Source organism: Triturus cristatus, chromosome 12 (genome assembly GCF_964204655.1).
Source record: "Triturus cristatus chromosome 12, aTriCri1.1, whole genome shotgun sequence".
In the NCBI taxonomy this organism is placed as follows: domain Eukaryota; kingdom Metazoa; phylum Chordata; class Amphibia; order Caudata; family Salamandridae; genus Triturus; species Triturus cristatus.
Genome location: NC_140595.1, coordinates 28,741,365 through 28,765,865, shown reverse-complemented (window position 1 = coordinate 28,765,865; position 24,501 = coordinate 28,741,365). Strand labels below are relative to the sequence as shown.

The 24,501-nt window shown below is 52.9% G+C and overlaps 1 protein-coding gene across 3 annotated transcripts in view; it reads left to right on the top strand.

Moving 5' to 3' along the window:
- DDX49 (DEAD-box helicase 49) overlaps positions 1-24,501 on the top strand; it is an 83,736-nt gene that overhangs the window by 31,862 nt on the left and 27,373 nt on the right. For all 3 annotated transcript variants that reach the window (XM_085638551.1, XM_085638550.1, XM_085638552.1), the window contains one exon: positions 1,682-1,822. In XM_085638551.1, coding sequence (XP_085494677.1) covers positions 1,682-1,822 — 141 coding nt within the window. The remainder of the gene's footprint in view (positions 1-1,681; positions 1,823-24,501) is intronic.

The window sequence follows — 24,501 nt, the reverse complement described above, 5'->3', positions numbered from 1 at the left end:
TTATAGAGTGTACTACTCACCTGTAAGAGTCTCACTTAGACGGTGAGAACTACCAGGGGATCAGTTAGTTACTCGGCAACTTTCATCTGGGGTGGGGCATGTATGAAAGAGTTTTTTGTTTAGTCACCCCCTACATTTTTTGCCCCAATGCTGATTGTTATGACTTGCTGCCCAGGCCCCAGTGCCATTGTTCTCTCCCTAAAACTGATACATGTGAATTGGTAACCCCTACCTATAAGATCTATAAGAAAGAGGCTGCGAGGTGGACTGGGGGACCAGTCCGGCAGAATCCAAAAGGGGGGCTCCACTCTTGGGGGTCTCGGGGCCACAGAGACACCGTCTGTTTCAATGGACTGAGGCTGGGGAGCTTGGGTGCATAGGTGTTTTGTCTGGGGGGTTGTTGAGTTTGGGAATCCCACAGTTCTCTGTGCACCTGCAGAAGAGGGAGAAGAAACACAGCAAGACTTCTTCTGGCGTGGAGTTGGCCTCTTGGGAAGTCTCTGGCCGTGCAAGTTGCTTTCAACAGCATTGGTGTAGGGCAGCTCTTGAGGTTCCTGGTGTCTCCAAACTTGGTGGGGAGACGGATCTGACCCCCTGGAGCACAGTGACCTCTTCTTGGGTGGCTGCTGCATCAGTGGACCCGGTGGCCAGCAGATTGGTGTACCAGACGTCGAGGTCGGTGCATGCAGGTTGCAGGGAAGCGTCTCCTCCACTTCAAGTGAGATGCTAGCTGGTTGACGAAGTGCTGGCAGCCTTCTGAAACATTTGGAAGATGCACCGCTGCAGGATCAGTCGGGTCTGGGCGATTGTCGGGACAGGAGCAGCCAGGCAGGGTTTGGCACAAAGTCCACAGCTATCCTCTATTGTCGCTTTCTTTGGCTCTTTGTCCTTCTTCTTTTGGAGTCAGTCGATTCTGAGTTCCTGGTGTCACTGAGCCACCTAAATACAGGATTTTGGGGTGTTAGGGGGCATGAAGGGTAGTAGCCAAGGTACTTATAGGTAGGCTCATGCCTCAAATCTGACAGCTGTAATTTTCTACTGTAAAATTTGATAACTCATATAAAATACTTACCCGATTATGAAGTTCCTGGTGTTACAAATTATATAAAAACATATGTTATTTCTCTAAATTGATCTCGACTGTGTTTCTTATTTATTTACTCTGTGTGTGCAACAAATGCTCAACACTACCCTCTGATAAGCCTAAAGAGCATAGGGTACCTCATTTTGGTACACTACTTAAAAAGGCAGCTTCCTATACCTTAGGCGAGTTATTGTTTGTTTTTTATCATTTCCTATTTTGAGCAGCACAAGAAACTAAATTTAAGTTATCCATCTTACTTTCACTTTTCTGGATGAAGAGTGGGCCATAACGAAGGTAAAAAATTATACTATTATTGAACTATTTGCTGCAGATATTCAAATAAAAGTGGTTTTATTTCATGGTTTAGTAAGTAGTCGGGCTTCCGGCCGCTTGAGCCATTATGTGTCCTGCTTCTTCCCATACCATTTAAAACATTATTTTGTATCCGGGACCAATAATAATTTCTGATAACTTGTCACTATGGTAGCCTGTAGTACATCGGCTCCAAGAAGACAATTTGGTGTTTTGTGTCCAGTGTGCAGTGGTGAGTACATTGTGAGTGCGTTTTAAATGCCTCCTGCTTGTCTCTCTTACCAGAGTCCGGACTGTGGATGAACTGGACCAGCGATACATCCTGGTGCCGGAGAAGGTGAAAGATGCGTACCTCGTGCAGCTGATCCAGAAATTTCAGGATGAGCATGAAGACTGGTCAATTATGATCTTCACCAATACCTGCAAGTGAGTTTTTGCAACCTCAGGGAGTCAGTTCAGGACTCATGTGGTCTTATGTTTCCGTTTGGGCTATAAAAAGAGGTCATGACCCAACAAATGGATGGGAAGTTGAGATATTTTTGCTTGCACGAGAGTTGACAGGAACATTTGTATTGGTGAGCAAAAAGTGGGGGGACCGTGACAAAAAGGGGCACTTTCCTACAGTAGCCAATTGGCTTCTTACCCCTGGGGTCACTACGCCCCCCCCCCTTTACCACTTCCTGCGGGGTAGTTAACACAACCCTGTCCCAGAGTTCCTAATTCAACCAAAAACAAAGCAGTGAAACCCTTCTTTTGTGGAGCACATTAGGCAGCCCACCTTATGTGTGTGACTGGCCTGGTAGTGCAACATGCCTACTTGCATAGCTAAATTATAGCCAGTCCTGGTACCCAAGGGCCTCGGGCAGGGGGTGGCATCTCCCAGGTCGGGGGGGAGCCGCGGTTGCATGTCAAAGCTGGAAGGGGATTTGAAGCCCCTGGCCTTGGCATGCAGATTCACTTACCATTCTCCTGGAGGAGGTGATAACCACTCCGAAGCAGGCAGTGTTTCCAGACCTCTGAGAGTGTGGGCTCTTACCTCCAGGGGGTCAGAAATTTGTCTGTAGTGGAAGGCTGGTTGGAACCAGTCGGCCAGCATACTAGAGGACTGGTAGGTTTTCAGGGGGCACCTCTAAGGTGCCCTCTGGGCGCATGTCATAATAAATCTTGTACTGGCAACTGGGCAAATCTATGAAGACAAAGTGTTTTATACCAAACACCATAGGTGTCAATAAAGGCATCATGTAGCTGGGGAACTTGTACAGACCAGTGCCCAGTACATATACTGAAGATGGCTTCTCTGTTCACTTCTACAATCTAGCAATTGAACTAGACAGCACAGGGGCATAGCTGCTCATGCTGATAGGCCCTCACATGTAATATAATGCTCCCTGTGTTAGGGCTACAAGGCCTGCTGTAGGGGTGACCTACATATATTACATGCAGTGACTTTGGCATGGCACACAGTGAGTGTGCCATGACGTGTTTTTAAACATGGTTTGCACCAGGTCACGCAGTCTGCAGTGGCAGCCTGCATGCAATTGGTATGGAGGTCCCTTAAGTTTGCTTAATACATTCTACATTCCATAGGGACCCTCTTTAGTACCCATGTCCTAGGTACCCAGGGTACCACCTACTAGGGACTTAACAGGGATGCTGAAGTGTGAGCCAATTGTGTTACGATTAGACCGTTTTACCTTGTTTTAGGGAAGGAGCACTGGCACTGCGCCTGGTTAGCAGGGAACCAGTGCACATCAGTCGAAAAACAGCAGTACCAGTGGCAAAAAGTAGGAGTGACCAAGACAACAAGCATTGGCATAGCCATAGGTCTCGCCTTTGGGACCTTATAAACATTTAGACTATAATACAGCAATACATACAGCCTAACTTCCCTCCTCCCATCTGTGGCTTTCACCTTCCAAAAACTAACATGCACCACAAATGTACTTGGCTCGACCTAAAAAGGACTGAGGTGCAATGATTCGACTGCCCAACCCTTACACAACAGACAGCACAGTCTGCATGCTTGCTGACAACTGTGTTCGGAGAGCATTGAGCCTACTTTAAAACTATTTTTAAAGTTGGGGAAGGCAGAGAGTCGTTTCCTTGAGGACTATTAACTTGCGTTTTGCCTGGGATGGGGCAAAAGTGGGGGCACAGATGGGGAGGAGGAGGAGGAGGAGGAGAGCAAGCAGGGGTTAAGAGAGGTTTGTCCATGACAATCATCTGTAAGAGGTAAACACGAATATCAAAATCAATTGATAGACAATTCTATTGTGTTATCGATAATGTCAGATACTCAGAGGATCCATGCAGCAGTGTTTTTCTACAATACCAAAGATCTCCTTGGCAACAAGGGCACTCGAAAGGATAGATCTCTGTAGCAGCGTACTTGTCACGGCTGTCTCGTGTTTGAAGAGACCCCCTCGGGCAGACCTGTCTTTTTACTAAAAAGTGCGTTGCATGCTGGAACTTGTAGTTGATACTCCGTCAGACGTCTCGGAATACAGAGTGGTGTTGGATACAAAGACAGGAATGGTCGAATGTGACTGAGATCCTGGCTGCTACGTTAACCCACTGAGCTACCTTACTGAAATTGAACAGTGACATGCAGGGTACAAACACATCTCTGTTGCAGCCCTATTAACCTACTGAGCTAGCCGACTAGAAAAGAAATATGACCTGATGGAAGCAAACAGATTTCTACAGCAGGCACATCACCCACTGGATTTTATTATTATGTTTTTCTACACAGTACATTCCAAGCTGTCTCTTTCACACACTCTCTTCCAGATACCTCTTCCACCACACAATCAAGGCACGCCCTTCATCTGCAGCTAAGCAGCCCCCTCACCCTCTTCATCATCCGTAGACCGCTCACCCCCTGCTGCCTCGGTCCATTAATTTAGGGTCGAAGATAACATACTTTACACTAGCCTATTCATAAAGAGCATAGACAGGAGACATTAGTTCATCACACCAGTACTTATCCCCATGATTTGAGAGACAGCCTATCAGTGGGACAGTTCCTTCAAGTGAAGAGGAACTATAGTAAGGCAGTGGACTATTTTAGGGGAGCAGAGGATTTAAAATGTAGACTCAAAGCACGTGGTTATCCTCAGAAAATGATAAGGAGGCTTTAAAATGTTCTCGGTATAGGGATTGCAATAGTGTACTGCTGGAGAAAAGACAGGAACACTCACAGACTGTTTGTGTCTCCACTTTTGGTGACCTCAGCAATGAGAAATTTTATTATTCCACCTCCTCTTTTTGTTTTTAAGAGGCCCCCAAACTTATGTGATAAGCTGGTAAAGGCATTTTTGGAACCACCGCGCTCGAGCGATATTTCAACTAGTTTAGAATGAGGACAGACCCAGGGCTATTTTAAGTGCAGTCATTGCCCTGCATGTAGGAGTACAGCAAACCTAAAGAGCTTTGCTTCCAATGATAAGACATGGACCCTTTCAGGTTCTTCAACTTGTCAATCTTCTAATGTGATTTTCTGTATAGAGTGCCCATGTGGGCATTGCTATATTCGCAAAACGGGACAGCAAGTGAAAACTAGGATTTTACAACATCAATCCAGAATCAGGTGTAAGGTTTTGTCGGCGCCCATTGTAGAGCACATATGGAGCGGGGACATACGTTTTCGGATATGTTCTGGTTTGTTGTGGATCCCGTTAACAACTTGAAACATGGAACAAATATAGAAAAGCGTCTTGTTTTTAAGGGAAGTCGTTGAATCCAGAGATTGTATGGGTTAAGCATAGCTCTGGAGTGGCACCATCTAGCCACACTATAATGTTTGTTCGGTTAGATGAATATTTGTCCGGAGGGTCAGATTACTTTACAGTACTATTGAATTGTCTTGCAGACTGTGTGATTTATAGGTTATGTAGTGATGGGTACACTATATTGCATCAACATTATTTTTCCTTGGATCTGGGAACTCTACAGTGCGGTCCCTTTCCTTATTGAATGGGTCTGTATATAAGATAGCATAATGACGTATGAGGGTAATTGTTATGTTATAACCCTATGCTATGGCTGTATGTACTAACTCAGTGATACCAGAAGTATATACCAGACTAAGCTTCAGACAACATGTCTGTGGGATTCAATCTCTTTCTTTATACAGACGTTGCGGATGTTGATTGTATACACAAAGATTGATTTTCGACTGGTTATCAGGAATCCCCACTGTAGTTGGGAGAGCTGCATTATCTAAAAATGGTTTGGGATTGAGCTATTCCATATTTGTATGTGTCTGGGCATTTATAGTGTGGGTGGATGCTCGATCTAATGCATCTATGGTAACAGGATGTCCCGCCTATTTATGGTTAACCAAGATCGCTTTACAATGGGTTAAAAGGACTACTGTTATGTTTTTTGGGACATTTACATTACTGAATATGTTTTGTGCGCTTATAGCATTAAAAGAGGAAGCATACATGTTAATTTTTTGGCACGGCAAAAGTATTGCCTCTAGCACGTGCACAATGCCTTGGCACACCTTCTCATTGAAAATTAATGGGAATCAATGGGCTGGGGTAACCAGTATACTTTTATGTTCCCCTCTCTTATGCTTACTAAGGTCGTTTTATAATGTGTTAAAACGACCTGTGTGGTGACTTATGGACATTCAAATTGCTTAATATGTTTAGGGGGCGTGGATAGCCAAGCAGCGAAATGGGCGCTCATTAAGAGGGCTCCGCTGGCCGCTGCATAATCCTTCAACATCCTATGTACATAATTGCCTGTAAATGCAAGCAGTCAGGAGGTGAAGGTGTCAAGCATCGATGACTGCCAAAAATTGCTCGTACAACTTATGAAATTGAAGATATTGGCAATTCCGAACTGCGGAGATGTAGCCCGGTTGCGCGGCTTGGGGAGGCTGTCACGTTGTTGCCGCGTCTCGAGAAGCAGAGTTTCAGGCCTACAACACGGGCTGCCCGCCTCTATCTTCCCAACTCGGAGTAATTGCTTTGGCCCTGCGGTGCTGGCTCTGGAGACTGTGGGCGGTGTTGGGCGCCGTGAGGTCCCCCGGCGCAGAGTCCTGGAACTGACTGAACCCGGTGAGCAGACCTGGTGGAACTGCGGCGGAGCCCAGAGTACGCTTGGTGGCGCGTGAAGCCCTGAGGTGAGCGGCGGTGAGAGGCATCTATTTGTGTTGTGTGTGCCGCGCGGCGCTACTTCTACCGGACGACTCGAGCGGAGGGGCGGTCCCCAAGGATTTGTCCTGGTCCAGCACGCAGCAAGCTGTGTGTGAGGGGCCGCTCTCAGCTATACACAAGATGAAAAAAAGCGCTGAAAGACCAGCGTGGCCCGCTCCATCTACAGTGTTTACCTTACGGGAGCGAGCAGCGGCGGGCGCGATAATTGCAAACAGATGGCGCCGCTGCTTGCTCCGCAAGGTAAACGCCGTACATGCACGAGGGCTCATTGGAAACAGTGCAGAACATGCACGAGGTTCCACAAAAGCCCGGAGTGATTCCAAGTCACTCCGCAGCGCTTGCGCGCTGCGTAGTCGAGACCTAAAAAGGGGCACTTTCCTACATTATCTTGCAGACATTTGACTGGAATTGCAGAGGACACGACCATCTTCTTTTGGCCCGTAACCCCTCCCCACTCCAAGGTCACTGTAGTCATTGGATAGACCGTTATCAGCATTGATAACTGATTAAGTTTGTTCAGTTATGTACTGCTCTGGGAATATCAGTGCTTCCGTCACCAGGGTGGTATCCCTCCGTGCTTCTACTTCAACCTTATTGATACGTGGCTTTGTCTGTATTTGTCCAAGTTACTGGAGCAGACAGCCATGGTAGCTACATCCACCCCACCCTCTGAGATTAAAATAGCTTCAGTGTGCTTGCTAACATGGTCAGGGCACAGCAAGGATCCCATCTTGAGATTAGCAACCCCTTTGGGTGCTTGACTAGTGGTAACCTTTTTGGGACAATCGGAGCCGCCTTTTGGTGACCATTCTGCTTACAGAGATGGCACCATGCCTTCTTGGGATCCCAGTTCCTACCCTGGTACCCACCCTTAGATTGGGAAGGGTCTCAAGCCCACCCTCCTGAACAAATGTTTAGGGGCCTTTGAAAGACTCTTTTGTTTTTTCCCCTCTGTGTTCCACATCTTTCCCTTGGGGGAAGCGATAACCCCTTTATTTTGGTCACCCCCCACCTTGGGTCTTTCAGGACACTCTGGTTTTGACCCAGTGGTCAGTCGTTGTTCACAACTCTTGAGGAGAGACTACCCCAAGTCCACTATGTCCTGATGCAGTTTTCAGAAGTACAGTTACTAAACGTCATGCACCTTACTGCCTTTTAACCAGCCTCCTAGTGTTTTGACTGAGAAGTCCACAAAATCTACCCAGGACTGACTCGAGTTTTTGTCTTCCCGAACTTAATCCTGTACTGCCCAGTGGTGAGTCCAAAACACTCTGTGTCAGGAGTCTATCCCTGCACTTCCCTGAGGATAACTCCCACACTAGAGAGCCCCGGTTTCTCTGGTGTAATTTCCTCATTTTTCAGAAACTCATCTGTGGTGGCAGGCTGGAGGACAGCAGTCAGCCAACACATTAGAGGACAAGTAGGTTTCAGGGGGGGCCCTCTGGGTGTATGTCTTCATAAATCCAGTACTGGAAACAGTACGGATTTATCAAGACAAGATGGTTGATACCAAGCACCATAGGTTTCAGTGAGGCCATCAGGTAGCTGGGTAACTCGTAATGACCAATGCCCAGTACAAGCCTTCAAGGTGGCTTCCTTGATCACTTGCAATGTCTAGTAATCATAATAGTAATCAAAGTAGACATCATAGGGCCATATCTGCTCTTGCAGATATGTCCTCACATGTAATATAATGCACCCTGCCATGGGACTCTGAGGCCTGCTGTAGGGGTGACTTACATATATTACATGCAGTTCTTTGGGCATGGCACACAGGGAGTGTGCCATGTAGTGTTTTCGAAAATAGCTTGCGCCATTTTACGCACCCTGCAATGGCAGTCTGTGTGCAGTAATTGTGGGAGTCCCTTTGGGTGGCATAATACGTGCTGCAGCCCATAGGGGCCTTCTTTAGTATCCCTGCCCTGGGTACCATAGGAATCATTTCCCAGGGCTTACCAGTCTTTGCTAGTTGGGTTACAATTGAACATGCGTCTTGTTCTTAGGGAAAGAGCTTGGTTAGCAGGGTCCCAGTACACAACATCAGTACCAATGAGTAAATTGTGGGGGCAACCATGTCAAAAGGGGCACTTTCCTACCCCCTTCTCCACCCCCCCCCCCCCGCCCCCAGAACAAAAAAAGGGAATGACACTAACCTTTCCTAAGAGAGTCTTCATTTTCTAAGTTTAGGAACCTGTAAATGCCATCTTCATTGGCATGGGCAGCCCCAGGTCCGTGTTCCACAGTAAAGTCAATTCACTGTAGGGAGATGGACCACCTCAAAAGTTTTGGGTTTTCTCCTTTAATTTGCATGACCCATCTGAGAGGTCTGTGGTCGGTTTGAACAAGGAAGTGAGAACCAAACAGGTATGGTCTCCGCTTCTTCAGGGACCAAACCACACCAAAGGCTTCCCTCTCAAAGGCATTACAACACTGTTATCTGGGGAGTAACCTCCTGCTAATGAAAGCAACAGGCTGGTCCTGGCCACCATTGTTGGCTTAGGATAGGACCGCTCCTATCCCTTGTTCAGAGGCATCAGTCTGCACTATGAACTGCTTTGAATAATCTGGAGCTTTTAGAATGGGTGCCGAGTACATTGCTTCCTTCAGAGTGTGAAGAGCCTTTTGATAGCTTACTGTCCAGTTTACTTTCTTGGGTTGTTGCGTGGAGGTCAGGTCTGTGAGGAGTGCCACACGAGTAGCATACCCCTTCACAAACCCCCTGCAGTATCCAGTCAAGCCAAGGAATGCCCTGACGTGGGTCTGGGTTGTTGGAGCCTCCCAGTTCGGAATAGTCTGGATCTTGGACTGTAATGATTGAACTTGGCCTCCACCTACAAGGTGACCCAAGTATACTACTGTTCCCTTCCCTATATGGCATTTGGATGCCTTGATAGTTAGGCCTGCAGTCTGCAGGGCTTTTAAAACCTTTCCCAGGTGGCTCAGGTGATCCTGCCAGGTGGAACTATATACAGCAATATCATAAAAATATGCTGCACTGAAAGACCTCCCCAGCCAGCAGTTTGTTCCCCATCCTTTGGAATGTGTCAGAGGCATTCTTTAAACTAAAGGGCATCACAGTAAGCTGATATAGCCCATCTGAGATGGGGAATGCTGGCTTCTCTTTCGCTCCTGGGGTGTTCCCAATCTGCCAGTATCCTGATGGCAAATTAGAAGTGCTGAGAAACTTGGCTGTCTCTAACCTGTCACTAAGCTCATCTGCTCTTGAAATGAGGTGTGCATCCGTCTTACTGACAGCAGTGATTCCTTTGTAGGCCACACAAAACATTAGCTCTGGTTTTCCTTCCTTGGAGTGAGGTTTGGGGACTAACACCACTGTGCTGGCCCAGTAACGCTCAGAGGGTTCAATCACCCCTAGTTACAGCATTGTGCTGACTTCAGCTCTGATGCTTTCTTTGACTTGGTCAGTCTGCCTGTATATTTAGTTTTTTACAGGTAGGCTGTCCCCAGTATCCAGATCAAGTGGACACCAGGTTGTCTGACCAGAGGTTAAAGAAAAGAGCCTAGCATACTGCCTGCAGTCAGTCTGCTGTTGGGCAGTGAGGGTGTCTGAGAAGACAACTCCTTCCACTGACCCATCATGGGGGCTGCAAGAGAGGCGGTCAGGGAGAGGTTCACTCTCTTCTTCCTGATCCCCCCCATCAACATGGTCACATCAGCCCTGTCATGACTGAGGTTAAGGCGGTTCACATGGTTAGCCCTCTTGGAGCTACTGGAAGTGTAAGGTCCACCAGATGGTGACCTCTCCTTTCTTTCTAGGACAGGGTAGGGTATGGTCCACTCCACTTTTCCTAGAGGACCCTAGGTGCCACAGGCTCCGATACCCATACCTCTGCCCTGGTTGGAACTACACCAGTGCAGCCTTTTGGTCAAACCATTGCTTCTGGAGAGCCTTGCTTGCCTCAAAGTTTTTATTGGCTTTCACCATGTACTCAGCCATCTTGGTGCTAGGGCCAAACACATAGTCTACTATGTCGAGTTTGGGTTCTTTGAGATGCCTCTCCGACCCTTGCCTTCCCTTACCTTACCAGACTTAGTGGACCTCTCACAGGACGGCCAACAGAAGCTGAAAGGGACTGAAGCCCATTCTTTTCTGTGGCACCTCTCTGTAAGCAAAAATCTGGCATGGTAAAAGGACATCCCATCTCTTTCTGAGTTTTTCAGGGAGTCCCATGATCATACCTTTCAAGGTATTGTTGACTGTCAACCAGACCATTGGTTTGTGGGTGATATGGGGTGGTAAACTTATATGTCATCCCACATTCCGCCTACATGGCAGATATAATTGCCACAAGGAGCGCTGTTTTCAGGTGAGAAGCCTGAGGGGGCAATTGTGTAGAGGCTCGAAAGGAGCACACATCCAAAACATGAAAACCAAATTAAGGTCCTACTGAGGCATAATGAATGGTGAAGGAGGGAAGAGATGAGGATGACCCTTAAGGAACCTATATACTATAGGGGACTTGAACAAAGTGGGTTGATATGGGAACTGTGTGAAGACAGAAATGGCAGAAAGATAGCCCTTAAGAGTGCCCAGAGCAGAGCCCTACTGGACAAGAGAAATAACGAAAAGCAGTACTTCATAAAGAGGGGATCAATGGATCAACTGATTTTTCAGCACATCATACTAAACATTTCTTCCAATGGCAGGCGTACACCGTCTTGGTGGAGGGACGCCTGGCTGCCAAGGTGGCATTACAGACTTTGGGAGGGAGGTCGAAAGCTGTCAACTGTTGCTGCTCAATCTCCACACAAGAAGGCCGAGAGTGGAAAGGTTCGGGTGGAGAATCCTCCCCAGTTGCTGCCACAGAAGATCTTCGCGAAGAAGCAGCCTGATCGGAGGATTGATGGCCATGCTAAGAAGCTCGGGATACCAGACTCTCCATGCTCAGTCTGGAGCCACAAGGATAACTTGGGCCCGATCATTCTTGAACTTTTTGAACGCTGGGTAAGAGTGGTATAGGCGGAAAGGCGTACAGGAGGCCTGACTTTCACTCCAGACGAAAAGCGTCTTCGAGCGAGTGCTGCGGTGTTAACTCTAGCATTCAAAACGGCTGACATTACTTGTTTTCGGCTGTGGTGAACAGATCTAACCAAGGCTCTCCCCACTGCTGAAAGAGACTTTTCACCACCTCCGGGTGGTGATTCCATTCGTGATTCGCTAGGCATCATCTGCCAAGTTCGTCAGCCCTGGTGTTTAGAGATCCTGCCAGATGTTGAACCACCAGAGATATGCCCTGGTGTTCCAGCTATATCCAGAGAGGCAGGGCCTAATGACAAAAGGGTCCACAACCCCACCCGTTGTAATACCATAAGGCAGTGGTATTGTCTATGAACACTTGGACAACTTTCCCTTGACGAAGGGTAGAAAGGCTTTCAATGCCAGTCAGATCACCCAGAGCTGTTGTGGAATCTGGATTCCGCCGTAGACCAGAGTCTTCTGCTCTCCACCCCTCCCAGGTGGCCACCTCATCTCAGGAGTGATAAATCCGTCACTACTGTGAGATCTGGTTGAGGAAGGGAGAGGGGTCTGTCTCTGACCTAATTGCAGTTTGTTAGCCACCACTGCAAATCCTTCTAAGTCCCCTAAGAGATCTGGACCAGATTAGAGAGATTCCTCTCATGCTGCACCCACTGGAAATTCAGGCCCCACTGCAGAGCCCGCATATATCATCAAGCATATGTTACCAGCAAGATGCAGGAGGCCCAGCAGCCTGAGAGTCAGTCTCACCGAAACCCAGGGTAGAGGCTGAAATATTGTTATCAAAGTCTGAATATCCTCGACTTGTTGCTTGGGTGGATAAGCCAAAAACTGCACTGTGTCCAGAACTTCTCTGATGAAAGAGAGAGTCTGAGAGCGAGTCAGCAGTGACTTAGGCACATTGATAGTGAACCCCAGTGAGTGCATAAGATTCACCATAGGTCGAAGGTGGGAGACATGAGCTTGGGACGAGCCCGCCTTCACCAATCTATCGTCGAGATACAGGAAGACTGGCACCCCTGATCTTCGCAAATGAGCTGCAACCACCCCCATTACCTTGGTAAACACCGGAGGGGTGCTGGTAAGGCCAAAGGGGAGCACAGTGAACTGAAAGTACTTGTGGCCTATTGTATACCGCAGATAGCGCTGATGGGCAGGCAGACCGGGAATATAAAAATAGACATCCTTGCAGTCCAACACTACCATCCAGTCTCCTGGATCCATGGCAGACCAGACCTGAGCCAATGGGCTCTGTCCCCCTCTCCCCCCCTCTCCCCCCCTCTGTCCCCCTCTCCCCCCCTCTCCCCCCCTCTTCCCCCTCTCCCCCCTCTCCCCCCTCTCCCCCTCTCCCCCCTCTGTCCCCCTCTCCCCCCTCTGTCCCCCTCTCCCCCCTCTCCCCCTCCGTCCTCCCCCCTCCCCCCTCTGTCTCCCCCCTCCCCCCTCTGTCTCCCCCCTCTGTCTCCCCCCTCCCCCCTCTGTCCCCCCTCCGTCCCTATCTCCCCCCTCCGTCCCTATCTCCCCCCTCCGTCCCTATCTCCCCCCTCCGTCCCTATCTCCCCCCTCCGTCCCTATCTCCCCCCTCCGTCCCTATCTCCCCCTCCGTCACTCTCTCCCCCCTCCGTCCCTCTCTCCCCCCTCCGTCCCTCTCTCCCCCCTCCGTCCCCCTCTCCCCCCTCCGTCCCCCTCTCCCCCCTCCGTCCCCCTCTCCCCCCTCCGTCCCCCTCTCCCCCCTCCGTCCCCCTCTCCCTCCGTCCCCCTCTCCTTTCCGTCCGCCTCTCGCTGTCCCCCTCTCCTTTCCGTCCCCCTCTCGCTGTCCCCCTCCCCCTCTCGCTGTCCCCCTCTCCCTGTACCCCTCCCCCTCCGTCCCCCCTCTGTCCCCCCTCTCTCCCCCTCTCTCCCCCTGTCCCCCTCCCCCTCTGTCCCCCCTCTGTCCCCCCCTCTCTCCCCCTGTCCCCCTCTCGCCCCTCTGTCCACCCTCCGTCCCCCCTCCCCTCCTTTCCCCCTCCGTCCCCCTCTCCCTGTCCTCCTCCCCCTCTCGCTGTCCCCCTCCCCCTGTCCCCCTCTCCCTGTACCCCTCCCCCTCCGTCCCCCCTCCGTCCCCCCTCTGTCCCCCCTCTCTCCCCCTGTCCCCCTCCCCCTGTACCCCTCCCCCTCCGTCCCCCCTCTCTCCCCCCTCTCTCCCCCTGTCCCCCTCTCGCCCCTCCGTCCACCCTCCGTCCCCCCTCCCCTCCTTTCCCCCTCCGTCCCCATCTCCCCCCCTCCGTCCCCCCTCCACCCTCTACCCCCCTCCCCCTCCGTCCCCCCTCCGTCCCCCCTCTGTCCCCCCTCTCTCCCCCTGTCCCCCTCCGTCCACCCTCCGTCCCCCCTCCCCTCCTTTCCCCCTCCGTCCCCATCTCCCCCCCTCCGTCCCCATCTCCCCCCCTCCGTCCCCATCTCCCCCCCTCCGTCCCCATCTCCCCCCCTCCGTCCCCCCCTCCACCCTCTACCCCCCTCTGTCCCCCTCTCCCCCCTCTGTCCCCCTCTCCCCCCTCTGTCCCCCTCTCCCCCCTCTGTCCCCCTCTCCCCCCTCTGTCCCCCTCTGTCCCCCTCCGTCCCCTCGTCCCCTCTCCCCCCTCCGTCCCCCTCTCCCCCCTCCGTCCCCCTCTCCCCCCTCCGTCCCCCTCTCCCTCCGTCCCCCTCTCCCTCCGTCCCCCTCTCCCTCCGTCCCCCTCTCCCTCCGTCCCCCTCTCCCTCTGTCCCCTCTCCCCTTCCCCGTCCCCCTCCCTCTCCCCTTACCCCTTCCCCCTCCCTCCCTCCGTCCCCCTCTCCCTCCGTCCCCCTCTCCCTCCGTCCCCCTCTCCCTCCGTCCCCCTCCCTCCATCCCCCTCTCCCCCCTCCCTCCATCCCCCTCTCCCCCTCCCTCAGCCTCCACTCCCTCCGTCCCCCCCTCCCTCCGTCCCCCTCTCCCCCATCCCCCTTTCCCCCCTCTCCCCCGTCCCCCTCTCCCCCGTCCCCCTCTCCCCCTCCGTCCCCCTCTCCCCCTCCCTCCGTCCCCCTCTCCCCCGTCCCCCTCTCCCCCTCCGTCCCCCTCTCCCCCTCCCTCCGTCCCCCTCTCCCCCCTCCGTCCCCCCTCCCCCTCTGTCCCCGTGCCCCCCTCTCCCCCCTCCCCCCTCCTCCCCCTCTCCCCCCCTCCCCCGTCCCACTCTCCCCCGTCCCACTCTCCCCACTCCGTCCCACTCTCCCCCCTCCGTCCCACTCTCCCCCCTCCGTCCCACTCTCCCCCCCCTCCATCCCCGTGCCCCCTCCTACCCCTCCGTCCCCGTCTCCCTCTGTCCCCCTCTCCCCCGTCCCCCTCCCCCCTCCGTCCCCCTCTCCCCCCTCTGTCCCCCTCTCCCCCCTCCGTCCCCCTCTCCCCCCTCCGTCCCCCTCTCCCCCTCTCCCCCCTCTCCCTCTCCCCCTCCCTCCGTCCCCCTCTCCCCCTCCCTCCGTCCCCCTCTCCCCCTCCCCCTCCCTCCGTCCCCCTCTCCCCCCTCCGTCCCCCTCTCCCCCCACCGTCCCCCTCTCCCCCCTCCGTCCCCCTCTCCCCCCTCCGTCCCCCTCTCCCCCTCCCTCCGTCCCCCTCTCCCCCCTCCGTCCCCCTCCCTCCGTCCCCCTCTCCCCCCTCTGTCCCCCTCCGTCCCCCTCTCCCCCCACTGTCCCCCTCTCCCCCCACCGTCCCCCCCCTCCCCCCTCCTCCCACCGTCCCCCCCTCCCCCTCTGTCCCCCCCTCCCCCCTCTGTCCCCCCTCCCCCTCTGTCCCCGTGCCCCCTCCTCCCCGTCTCCCTCTGTCCCCCTCTCCCCCGTCCCCCTCCCCCCTCCGTCCCCCTCTCCCCCCTCCGTCCCCCTCTCCCCCCTCCCCCTCTCCCCCCTCTCCCTCTCCCCCTCCCTCCGTCCCCCTCTCCCCCTCCCTCCGTCCCCCTCTCCCCCTCCCTCCGTCCCCCTCTCCCCCTCCCTCCGTCCCCCTCTCCCCCTCCCTCCGTCCCCCTCTCCCCCCTCCGTCCCCCTCTCCCCCCTCCATCCCCCTCTCCCCCCACCGTCCCCCTCTCCCCCCTCCGTCCCCCTCTCCCCCCTCCGTCCCCCTCTCCCCCCTCTCCCCCTCCCTCCGTCCCCCTCTCCCCCCTCCGTCCCCCTCTCCCCCCACTGTCCCCCTCTCCCCCCACTGTCCCCCTCTCCCCCCACTGTCCCCCTCTCCCCCCACTGTCCCCCCCTCCCCCCTCTGTCCCCCCCTCCCCCCTCTGTCCCCCCCTCCCCCCTCTGTCCCCCCCTCCCCCCTCTGTCCCCCCTCCCCCTCTGTCCCCGTGCCCCCTCCTCCCCCTCTCCCCCCTCCGTCCCACTCTCCCCGCGTCCCACTCTCCCCCTCCGTCCCGCTCTCCCCTCCTCCATCCCCTTGCCCCCTCCTCCCCCTCTGTCCCCGTGCCCCCTCCGTCTCCCTCCGTCCCCCCTCTCCCTCCGTCCCCCTCTCCCTCCGTCCCCCTCTCCCTCCGTCCCCCTCTCCCTCCGTCCCCCTCTCCCCCCGCCCCCCGCCCCCCCTCCCCCCGTCCCCCTCTCCTTTCCGTCCCCCTCTCCTTTCCGTCCCCCTCTCCCTGTCCCCCTCTCCCTCCATCCCCCTCTCCCTGTCCCCCTCCGTCCCCCTGTCCCCCTCCCCCTCCGTCCCCCTCTCGCTGTCCCCCTCTCCCTGTTCCCCCTCTGTCCCCCCCTCTGTCCCCCTCTATCCCCCCTCTGTCCCCCCTATCCCCCCTCTGTCTCCCCTCCCCCCTCTGTCTCCCCTCCCCTCCTTTCCCCCTCCGTTCCCATCTCCCCCCTCCGTCCCCCCCCTCTCCCCCCTCCGTCCCCCCCCTCTCCCCCCTCCGTCCCCCTCTCCCCCCCTCCGTCCCCCCATCCCCCATCCCCCCTCTCCCCCCTCCGTCCCCCCCTCCCCCCTCTCCCCCCTCTCCCTCCTCCGTCCCCCCCCTCCCCCCCTCTCCCCCGTCCCCCCCTCTCCCCCCTCTCCCTCCTCCGTCCCCCTCTCCCCCTCTGTCCCCCTCTCCCCCCCTCCGTCCCCCTCTGTCCCCCTACCCCCCTCCCGTCCCCCACTGTCCCCATACCTGCAGGCACTGACCGCAACGACACAGTACTTTGTCTTGCTGGCCATGGGGCCCACCTAGGGGGCAACTCACTAGGAAGAGGTTGTCATTAGTACAGGAGGTCAGCCTGTTACTTCTTGAGATACTGACCCCTCCAGGACCCTCTCAGCACCAATACCCTAGGTACCTGAGCACTTGCAACTACCAAGGCTTGTTGTGTGTCGACTCTGGACACCACTGTAGAAAGCTGGCTTTCCATCTAGAGTACCAAAACGAGGCACATTATACAGAAAGTTTAGCCAGCCCTATTGGGTTACAGGGGCTTGCTTTAACTATCCTCTCTGTTTGTAGTAGTGTGGCCGAGCAGTCCATGCGTACAAGAGGGGAATGCTGAGCATTTGTTGAACACACTGCCAATAAATGAGTCACACACTTAATAAGAAATACTAAACCAATTCAGAAAAATAACACAATATTTTATATAGTATTTATACTCCAGATCTTCGGGATCAGTAAGTACTTTAGTTTTTTACTGTTTTTACACACTAAAAACAGTTAAATACCAAAGCTGTCAGATTTGAGGCATGAGCCTTGAACGCGATAATGTTATTCTATGAACAGAAAAGACATGTATTTCATACAGGTATTTGCAAACGGTTGTAGAGGGTACCCTTAAAGACTTAAGGTGCTTGGGGGCCAAGGTTCAAAGTACCACCAGCAGTTCGGGTTTACCTGCCCTGGTGTGTCCGGGCGCAGCTGTGCTGGTCGCGATGGAAGCCTCAAGCGCAGTCAGCTGTCAAAGTTTAAAGGGACCTGTGAAAACAGCAGAGTTTGCTTAGGGGGCTTGAAGACAAGTCCGGCGGAACCCAAAGAGGGGCTCAGCATATCGGGAATCCTAGGCCAAGAGGACTGTTGCGGGGTAGGAGAAACACTCCGGAGACTAGATGGGGGTCAAAGAGGATTTTATTGTTCTAACGATACGCCTGCGTCGCGTGACCAGTCTATAGTAAGGTAAAGGCAGTTCTTTTGGTCTCCCTCTAGCGTCCTGGTCCCTTGGCGAGGTCAGACCTCTCCGTACCCAATCCAGCTCAAGACCGTTTGATCAGCGGGAAACGTGTTGGGGCAGCGGGGAAAAAGAAACAAAGGAACTCGGTATCAGTGTAGTGCACTCAAACAGTGTTGTTGAGGGAAGGGGAAGTGAGGAGTCACATGGTGCGCCACACGTCTAGCTAGATGAGGTCAGTGCTCAGGGCGGGAAATACCGGGACAACGGGGAAGTTACAGCTGCCTAGGTGGTCTCCCCCTTTTACCCACCCAACCCATGAAACGCTTGCGTACCTGCGAGAGCCACGCTCCTCCGGGAGCGTGGCTGGGCGACACACGGGGTCGTTGGCCTCCTGGCTCCGGATGCTCTTGCGACTGCTCTGCCTTTGCTTACCCTCGGGACACCGTCTGCCTTGGTCCGCTCTTGTTCTCTCCTGCTTCCTCGACTCATCTGGTGTTTACCCACACCGACGTCCACCTCCTTCCGGACTTTGAAGGCCAAACCTCCTCCTCGTCCTCGCTGGGGCGGTGGCTTAGGGGGGAAATCCTCCCAGTTAAAGGGACAGTGTCCTATGTCCTCGTCTTCGGCAACGTAGTGCAAATCCGGGGTAGCCCACTCATCCTGCTGCTGAAATAAAAAAGGGGAGACGGAGTTGGTTACACTTCCCCGGCTATTATGTAGGTCTGCCCCGAGCTCAGTCCGATTCCCCCCTGTTAAAAGGACACAGGCAGAAGACGTGTACTCAGGCTGTGGGGCTCTGGTACAGAGGTGCTGGCTTGTGAACCACATTAGCATTGGAGGCTCTCACTATTCTTGGTATACCTGCAGAAGAGGGAAAAGAAAGACAGGTGGGACACTTCTAGTGTGAAGCTCGCCTCTCTTGAAGTCCCTCGACGTGCAGGTGAGTCTTTGTGGTGGTGGTGGTGGTGTCCGGACTAAACACAAATGAGCCTTGGTGGGGCAAGTTCCCCCGTTAGTGAGGGTATTGATGTAGGAGTGCTCCTGGTGGGTCTAGTGTCTCAAAACCTGCCAGAGAGATGGAGCTGACCTCTTAGAGCCTCAGGGACCTCCTCCTGTCGCGCTGCTCCTTCGGTGGGCCCGATGACCAACAACATGGGTTACCGGACAGATGCTTTCAGTGCCTGCAGATGCAGGGGAGTGACTCTTCCCGCCCAGAGGGATTCTGCTTTGTTGGTTAAGTTGCTGGATTGTCCTCACAGCTTTAAGAGGAGTTCAGCTTTTGGACAAGCCGGGTCGGTGCAATTGTCGAGATTCAAGCAGCAAGGTAGCGCTTGGCGCCAAGTACTGGTAAAGTCCTCCGTTCTCATGGTGTCTGCTCTTCTTTGTCCTTCCTTCGGTTCCCAGTAGATGCATTTGAGTTACTGGTGTTAAGGGAGCACCAAAATACTAAATCTAGGGGTGTTAGGAGAGTATAGGTTAGTAGCCAATAGGCCACTTATTTCTGGGGTGACTACACCCTCTATATGACAAATTCCTGGGGAGAGTGGGCATAAACGTGACCCAGAGTTCCTAGTTTCACCAAATCCAATATGGTCAAAACCTTCATTCATTGTTCACTTCAGGTAGCCCACCTTAGGGATGTGACAAGCCTGTAAGTGAACACGCCTTCTGACTATCTCATTTTCACTCATGCTATAGTGCAATATGGGCTTTAGGGCAGGGGTGGCGTTCCCCTGGTCTGAGGGAAGCCATTGTCGCCTACGCAAGGCGATGGAGACTTTGAAGACTCTGGCCTTGACATGCTAATTCACTAGCCATCATGCTGGAGGAGGTGTTAACACCTTCCTCTGGTGCAGGCATTGTTTCTGGCCTCTGAGAACGCGGGCTCTCACCTGCAGGGGGTCAGAAACTCGTCTGTAGTGTCAGGCTGGGCGATACTAGTCCGCCAGTACACTAGAGGACTAGCATCAGTTCAGATTTATTAAGACGAGGTGTTTGGTATCAAACACCATTATTTTCAGTGAAGCCATTATGTAGCTGGGTAACTTGTAATGACCAGCTTCCAGTACATATGCTTAAGATCGCTTCCTGATCACTTGCAATGTTGTGGTAATGGAACCAGACATAACGGGCATACCTGTTCAGGCAGATATGGCCTCACATGTAATCTAATGCACCCTGCCTTAGGACTTAAAGGCCTGCTGTAGGGGTGACTTACATGTAGTATATGCAGTGCACACAGCTTGCAGTGGCAGTCTCCATCCAATTTGTGTGGGGGTCCCTTAGGGTGGCATAATACATGCTGCAGCCCTGGGAGACCCTCTTAAGTACCCATGCCCTGGGTACCAATGGTACTGTAGGATCTTTCTTTTATGGTTACTCCCACCTTTTGCCTGGTGTCAGTATGTTTTGACTGTAGTTTGCTGGGTTCCTGCTAACCAGTATCCCAGCATCTGTGCTCCCAAAATGACTTGGTACCTCCACAATTGGCTACTGGTGTACCAGGGGTCTACCATGGGCTGCAGCATGTATTGTGCCACCCATGGGAGTCCACTTAAACTCTGACCACAGGCCTGCCACTGCAGCCTGTGTGAGATGCTGCTTGCACCTCTCACAACAGATATATGTTTCCTTAGATCTGAGGTTACTGCACGTACAACCTATATGTCTCCCCTATGGTAGGCCCTTCAGTCCTGAGGGAATGGTGCATGGTTATCAGTGGGAAAGTGCCCCCCTTTGAAGCCCGGAGTCGATTGTCTAGGCTTTGTAAATGCGGTCAGCCATTTTAAGACATATAGTGAACATCAGTCATTACAAGATGTCTAACTATATAATATGTGTTTCGAACCTGGCCATGTTTGGTATGAAACATGTTGGAATTATACCCCAACACCGATTCTGGTGTTGGAGGTATGATCTCATGTACTGGGTAGCTCCTTAGAGAAGCCCCCTGTACCTCCACTTACAGTGTCTGCCAGCAAGCTAGTGCTGCCACAGACACTGTTCTCTAGAATAATATGTTTCCTGTCACAGGGAGGTGTGACCACTTCCCAGACACTACTTAGTGTGTTGGGCTGGGGTGGGGGCGTTTGACAGCGCCACCAGACTCCATTGAAGGGCACATTTGGTGCCCTTCTTGCATAAACCGGTTTGAGCCAGTTCAGATACCCTTGGTTTCAGCTCTGGCGTTAAACTGGACAAAGGACCGGGGATTATCCTCCCCTCTGTCCAACCTCTCCCCTTGGAGGGATCCCTGAGTTGGTTCAATCCTTTCCTTTGATGTTTAAGGGCTCCCTGTGGGTGGGTCCTCAGATTTGTCGTGGAACAAGACTCACCTCTGAAACCAAGACTCTTCAATCGTCTGGACACTTGCACTCCGCCTGGAACCGAGATTGCATCAAGGAAGACTCCTGCTGCTCCTGGTCTCGCTGTTCTTCAAGTCTTTTGCCTCATCTGTGTCTGTGCTTCATCCAGGTCCTCCAGAAAACCTGTGGGCATTCAGGATATCCAAAGTAATCTCCCTTGGAGTGAAGGAGTACTTTCCCTGCATCTGCAGGCACCACAAAAAAAAGCTGACCGGTCTTCTCCTCCTGTTGTCCTACGGACTTCCCCAGGCCCAGCAACATAGGTGGTGGTTCTGCGGTTCCCTAGAAGCCAGACCTGTGTTCTCTGCAATTTTGAGGACAGTATCCTTCGTCGGAGGTGCTGGGACCAAACTCCTGTGCACTGCCTAGACTTGCTGTCGCTACGGCTTGTTGGTGCTGCCCTGCAGAGATCTTCGGCCTACAAGAAGCTCCAGCCTCCAGCACCTCATCCCTCGAAGATCAGCAACCTCACTCCATCCCTTGCACCATGGGCCTCCATCTTTGGTGAGCTGCCTGAGGTCCTCTCGCGACTCCTTTGCCTTCAGCCTGTGGGCGCTCTTGAGGGTCTTCTTTTGCTTCAGTGGGCTCCCCTGCTTTCTCAGGCCTGCTCTGACTCTCCTCCACTTGGTGAGTTCCTTTGACCCTGCTGGTCCCAACAGTTTCATCTTTCGCTTGCCACGCCAGTTGCGGCTACCAAGGCTTGTTGGTGCTCTTGCCGGACACCGGACACCTAGAAACTGACCTCCGACGTGGGACAGCTCATTGCATGGCTCCTGATCTTCCTAAGCGTCGCCTGGTCCTCACAGCTGTAGTGACAAGGTCGCCGCCTTCACTCCTGAACCTTTCGACATTGGTGGGTATTGTGCTTCCGTGCCTCCTGGTCACCTCTGAGTGGCATAGACTCTGTCCCCTCTGCTTGCAGGTTCTCTACAACAATCCACCCTTGGATTCCACCGTACTTCTTCACAGGCTTCTCCAGAGGCATTTTCTTCAAAGTCTTCTATTGTCGTCTACGGCACGTTCCGACATTACTTCATCCCAATAAACCGGCTTCCCTAGTGCAGGTAACCTGGTTCCTGGACCATCCATGGGTGGGGTGGCTCTCCAACCTTCTTCTTCCAAAGGGTTTCTTCAGGGTCCTCTGGGAAGGGTCCTCCTTTAAAACTGCAACTGTGACTTCTCCATTGACTTCTACAGGGCACGCGGCAGTGTTTCCACTCTGCACACTGCCTCCGTGGGGTTCCTGGGTACTTACCTTGGGTGGTTCCTTGTGTCCCCAGCTCCTCTGAGTATTCTGGTCCAAGCCCCATTCCTCCTAGCAGTTCGCCTTCCACTTTCTTACTATATGGCTTGGTCTCCCCCTGGAGACCAGTGTATATTTGTGCTACTTAAAGTATTTTCATGTGTACTATTTATTCCTCCTCTGAGGGATCAAAGGGTTCAGGGAAGGTCTAGGTCCTCCTCAGTTAATTCAACCTCCTCTGCCACTTTAATAGGGACCTCCATGTCTAGCAAGAAGAAGGACTCCTTAGAAAGGGAACACCACCTGCTCAAAGTTGAGTGCCAAGCTCAGAATCAAGAAACAACAGTTGGCCCTAGATAAGGAAACCCTAGAAAGTCAGAGGGCTAGGAAGAATTTGGGATTAGTATCCCATGGTGGGAGCACTAGTGAGCCTAGAGTTAGGGAACACTCCTTTGACATTAGGAACTTGAGCAGGATAGACGCTCCTTACCAGGAGGGTGATTACATCCATAAGTGGATTGCTGCTTAGAGAGGACCTGTAAAGTTCAGAGGTTCCTCAGGGGCAGTGGGCAGCTATCCTGTGGCTCTCCTTTTCTAACAAAGGTAGAGACAAACTCTTGACTGTAAAGGAAGAAGATGCAGACAATTACAAAGTCTTGAAGAGTGCCCTCATAGATGGGTTTGGGTTAACCACTGAGCAATACAGGGTTAACTTTAGGGACACACAGAAGGCACACACTCAAGACTGAGTAGATTTTGTAGATAGTGCTATTAAGGCTCTGGAAGACTGGCCTCATGGAAGTAATGTGCATGATTATGAGGGTCTGTACAATTTACTAGTGAGGGAGCACATCCTTAATAACTGTCAAAATCAGCAACGGCACCGGTACCAGGTAGACTCAGATCTGACCTCTCCACAAGAATTGGGAAAGAAGGCAGACAAATGAGCTTGTACCAGGGTGTAACAAAAGTCTCATGGGGGTGATGACCAGAAGAAGCAAGATTATTTTAAGTCCCAAGAGAAAGGTGGGGAGAAATCTAAAGAAAGAGTCTTCGAAGGTCCCAAAAAATCTTCATCTGTGGATAGGTCCCAGTCCTCTTCCTCCTCTAGTAAGACACCTTGGTGCCATCTATGTAAGGAAAAAGGCCATAGGGCAAAGGATTCCAATTGCAATAGGTCTAGCACCACCACCAGTACCAATCCTCCTAAACCCCCTAGTGCCCCTAGCAGTAGTACTGGTAGTAGTAGTGCCCCCAAGAGTTTAGCTGGGTTAACCTTGGGTACTAAAGTGGGTTCTGGCCTTAGGGGTGTGTCTAGCCTGAAAGTGCAACATGCCTACTGACTATCTAATTCCCTGCCTGCTTGGTTGCCAGATGGGCCCCAGGGCAGGGGGTGGTGTTCCCCATGTCTGGGGGGGATGCCAGGGTTGTATATCAAAGGCGGCAGAGGCTTTGGAGCCCCTGGCCTTGATATGCTAAACCACTAGCCATCCTGCTGGAGAAGGTGTGAACACCTTCCTCCGGAGCAGGCATTGTTTCTGGTCTTTGTAAGAGAGGGCTCTCACCTACAAGAGGTCAGAAACTTGTCTGTGGTGGCTGTCCGCACACTAGAGGACTAGTAGGTTTTCAGGGGGCACCTCTAATGTGCCCCCTGGGTGCATGTCACAATAAATCTGATACTGGCATCAGTATAGATTTATTGAGAAGAGGTGTTTGAGATCCAACACCATTATTTTCAGTGCAGCCGTTATGTAGCTGGGTGGTAACTCGTAATGGCCAGTGCCCAGTACATACCTTTAACTTGACTCTGATCACTTGCAATGCCCCTCTTTAATACCGATTCCCTGGGTATCAAATGTACCAGTTACCAGAGAGTTTTCAAGGGTGCTAAAGTCCTTGGCAATTTGCTTACAATTGAACACATGTACCGTATTTAGGGAGAGAGCACTGGGGCCTGTTTAGCAGGGACCCAGTGCACATCCAGTCAAGAACCTCAGCGCCAGTGACAAAGTGGGGGGTGACCATGTCAAAAGGGCACTTTCCTACCAAAGGCAACGCCTCTGCTGCTTTCTGGTACTTGGGTGAACCTCTCCCCACAATGCTCAGTGTGCATTACTACATTGCATTTGTTGACGAGCTGGCATTGGCCTGCACTCGATGACCAACTCTAGAACCTCATCTGTTGAAAAAACCTTTTTAAAAACTATTTACTCTCCTGACCCGACACAGGCGCTGAAGGT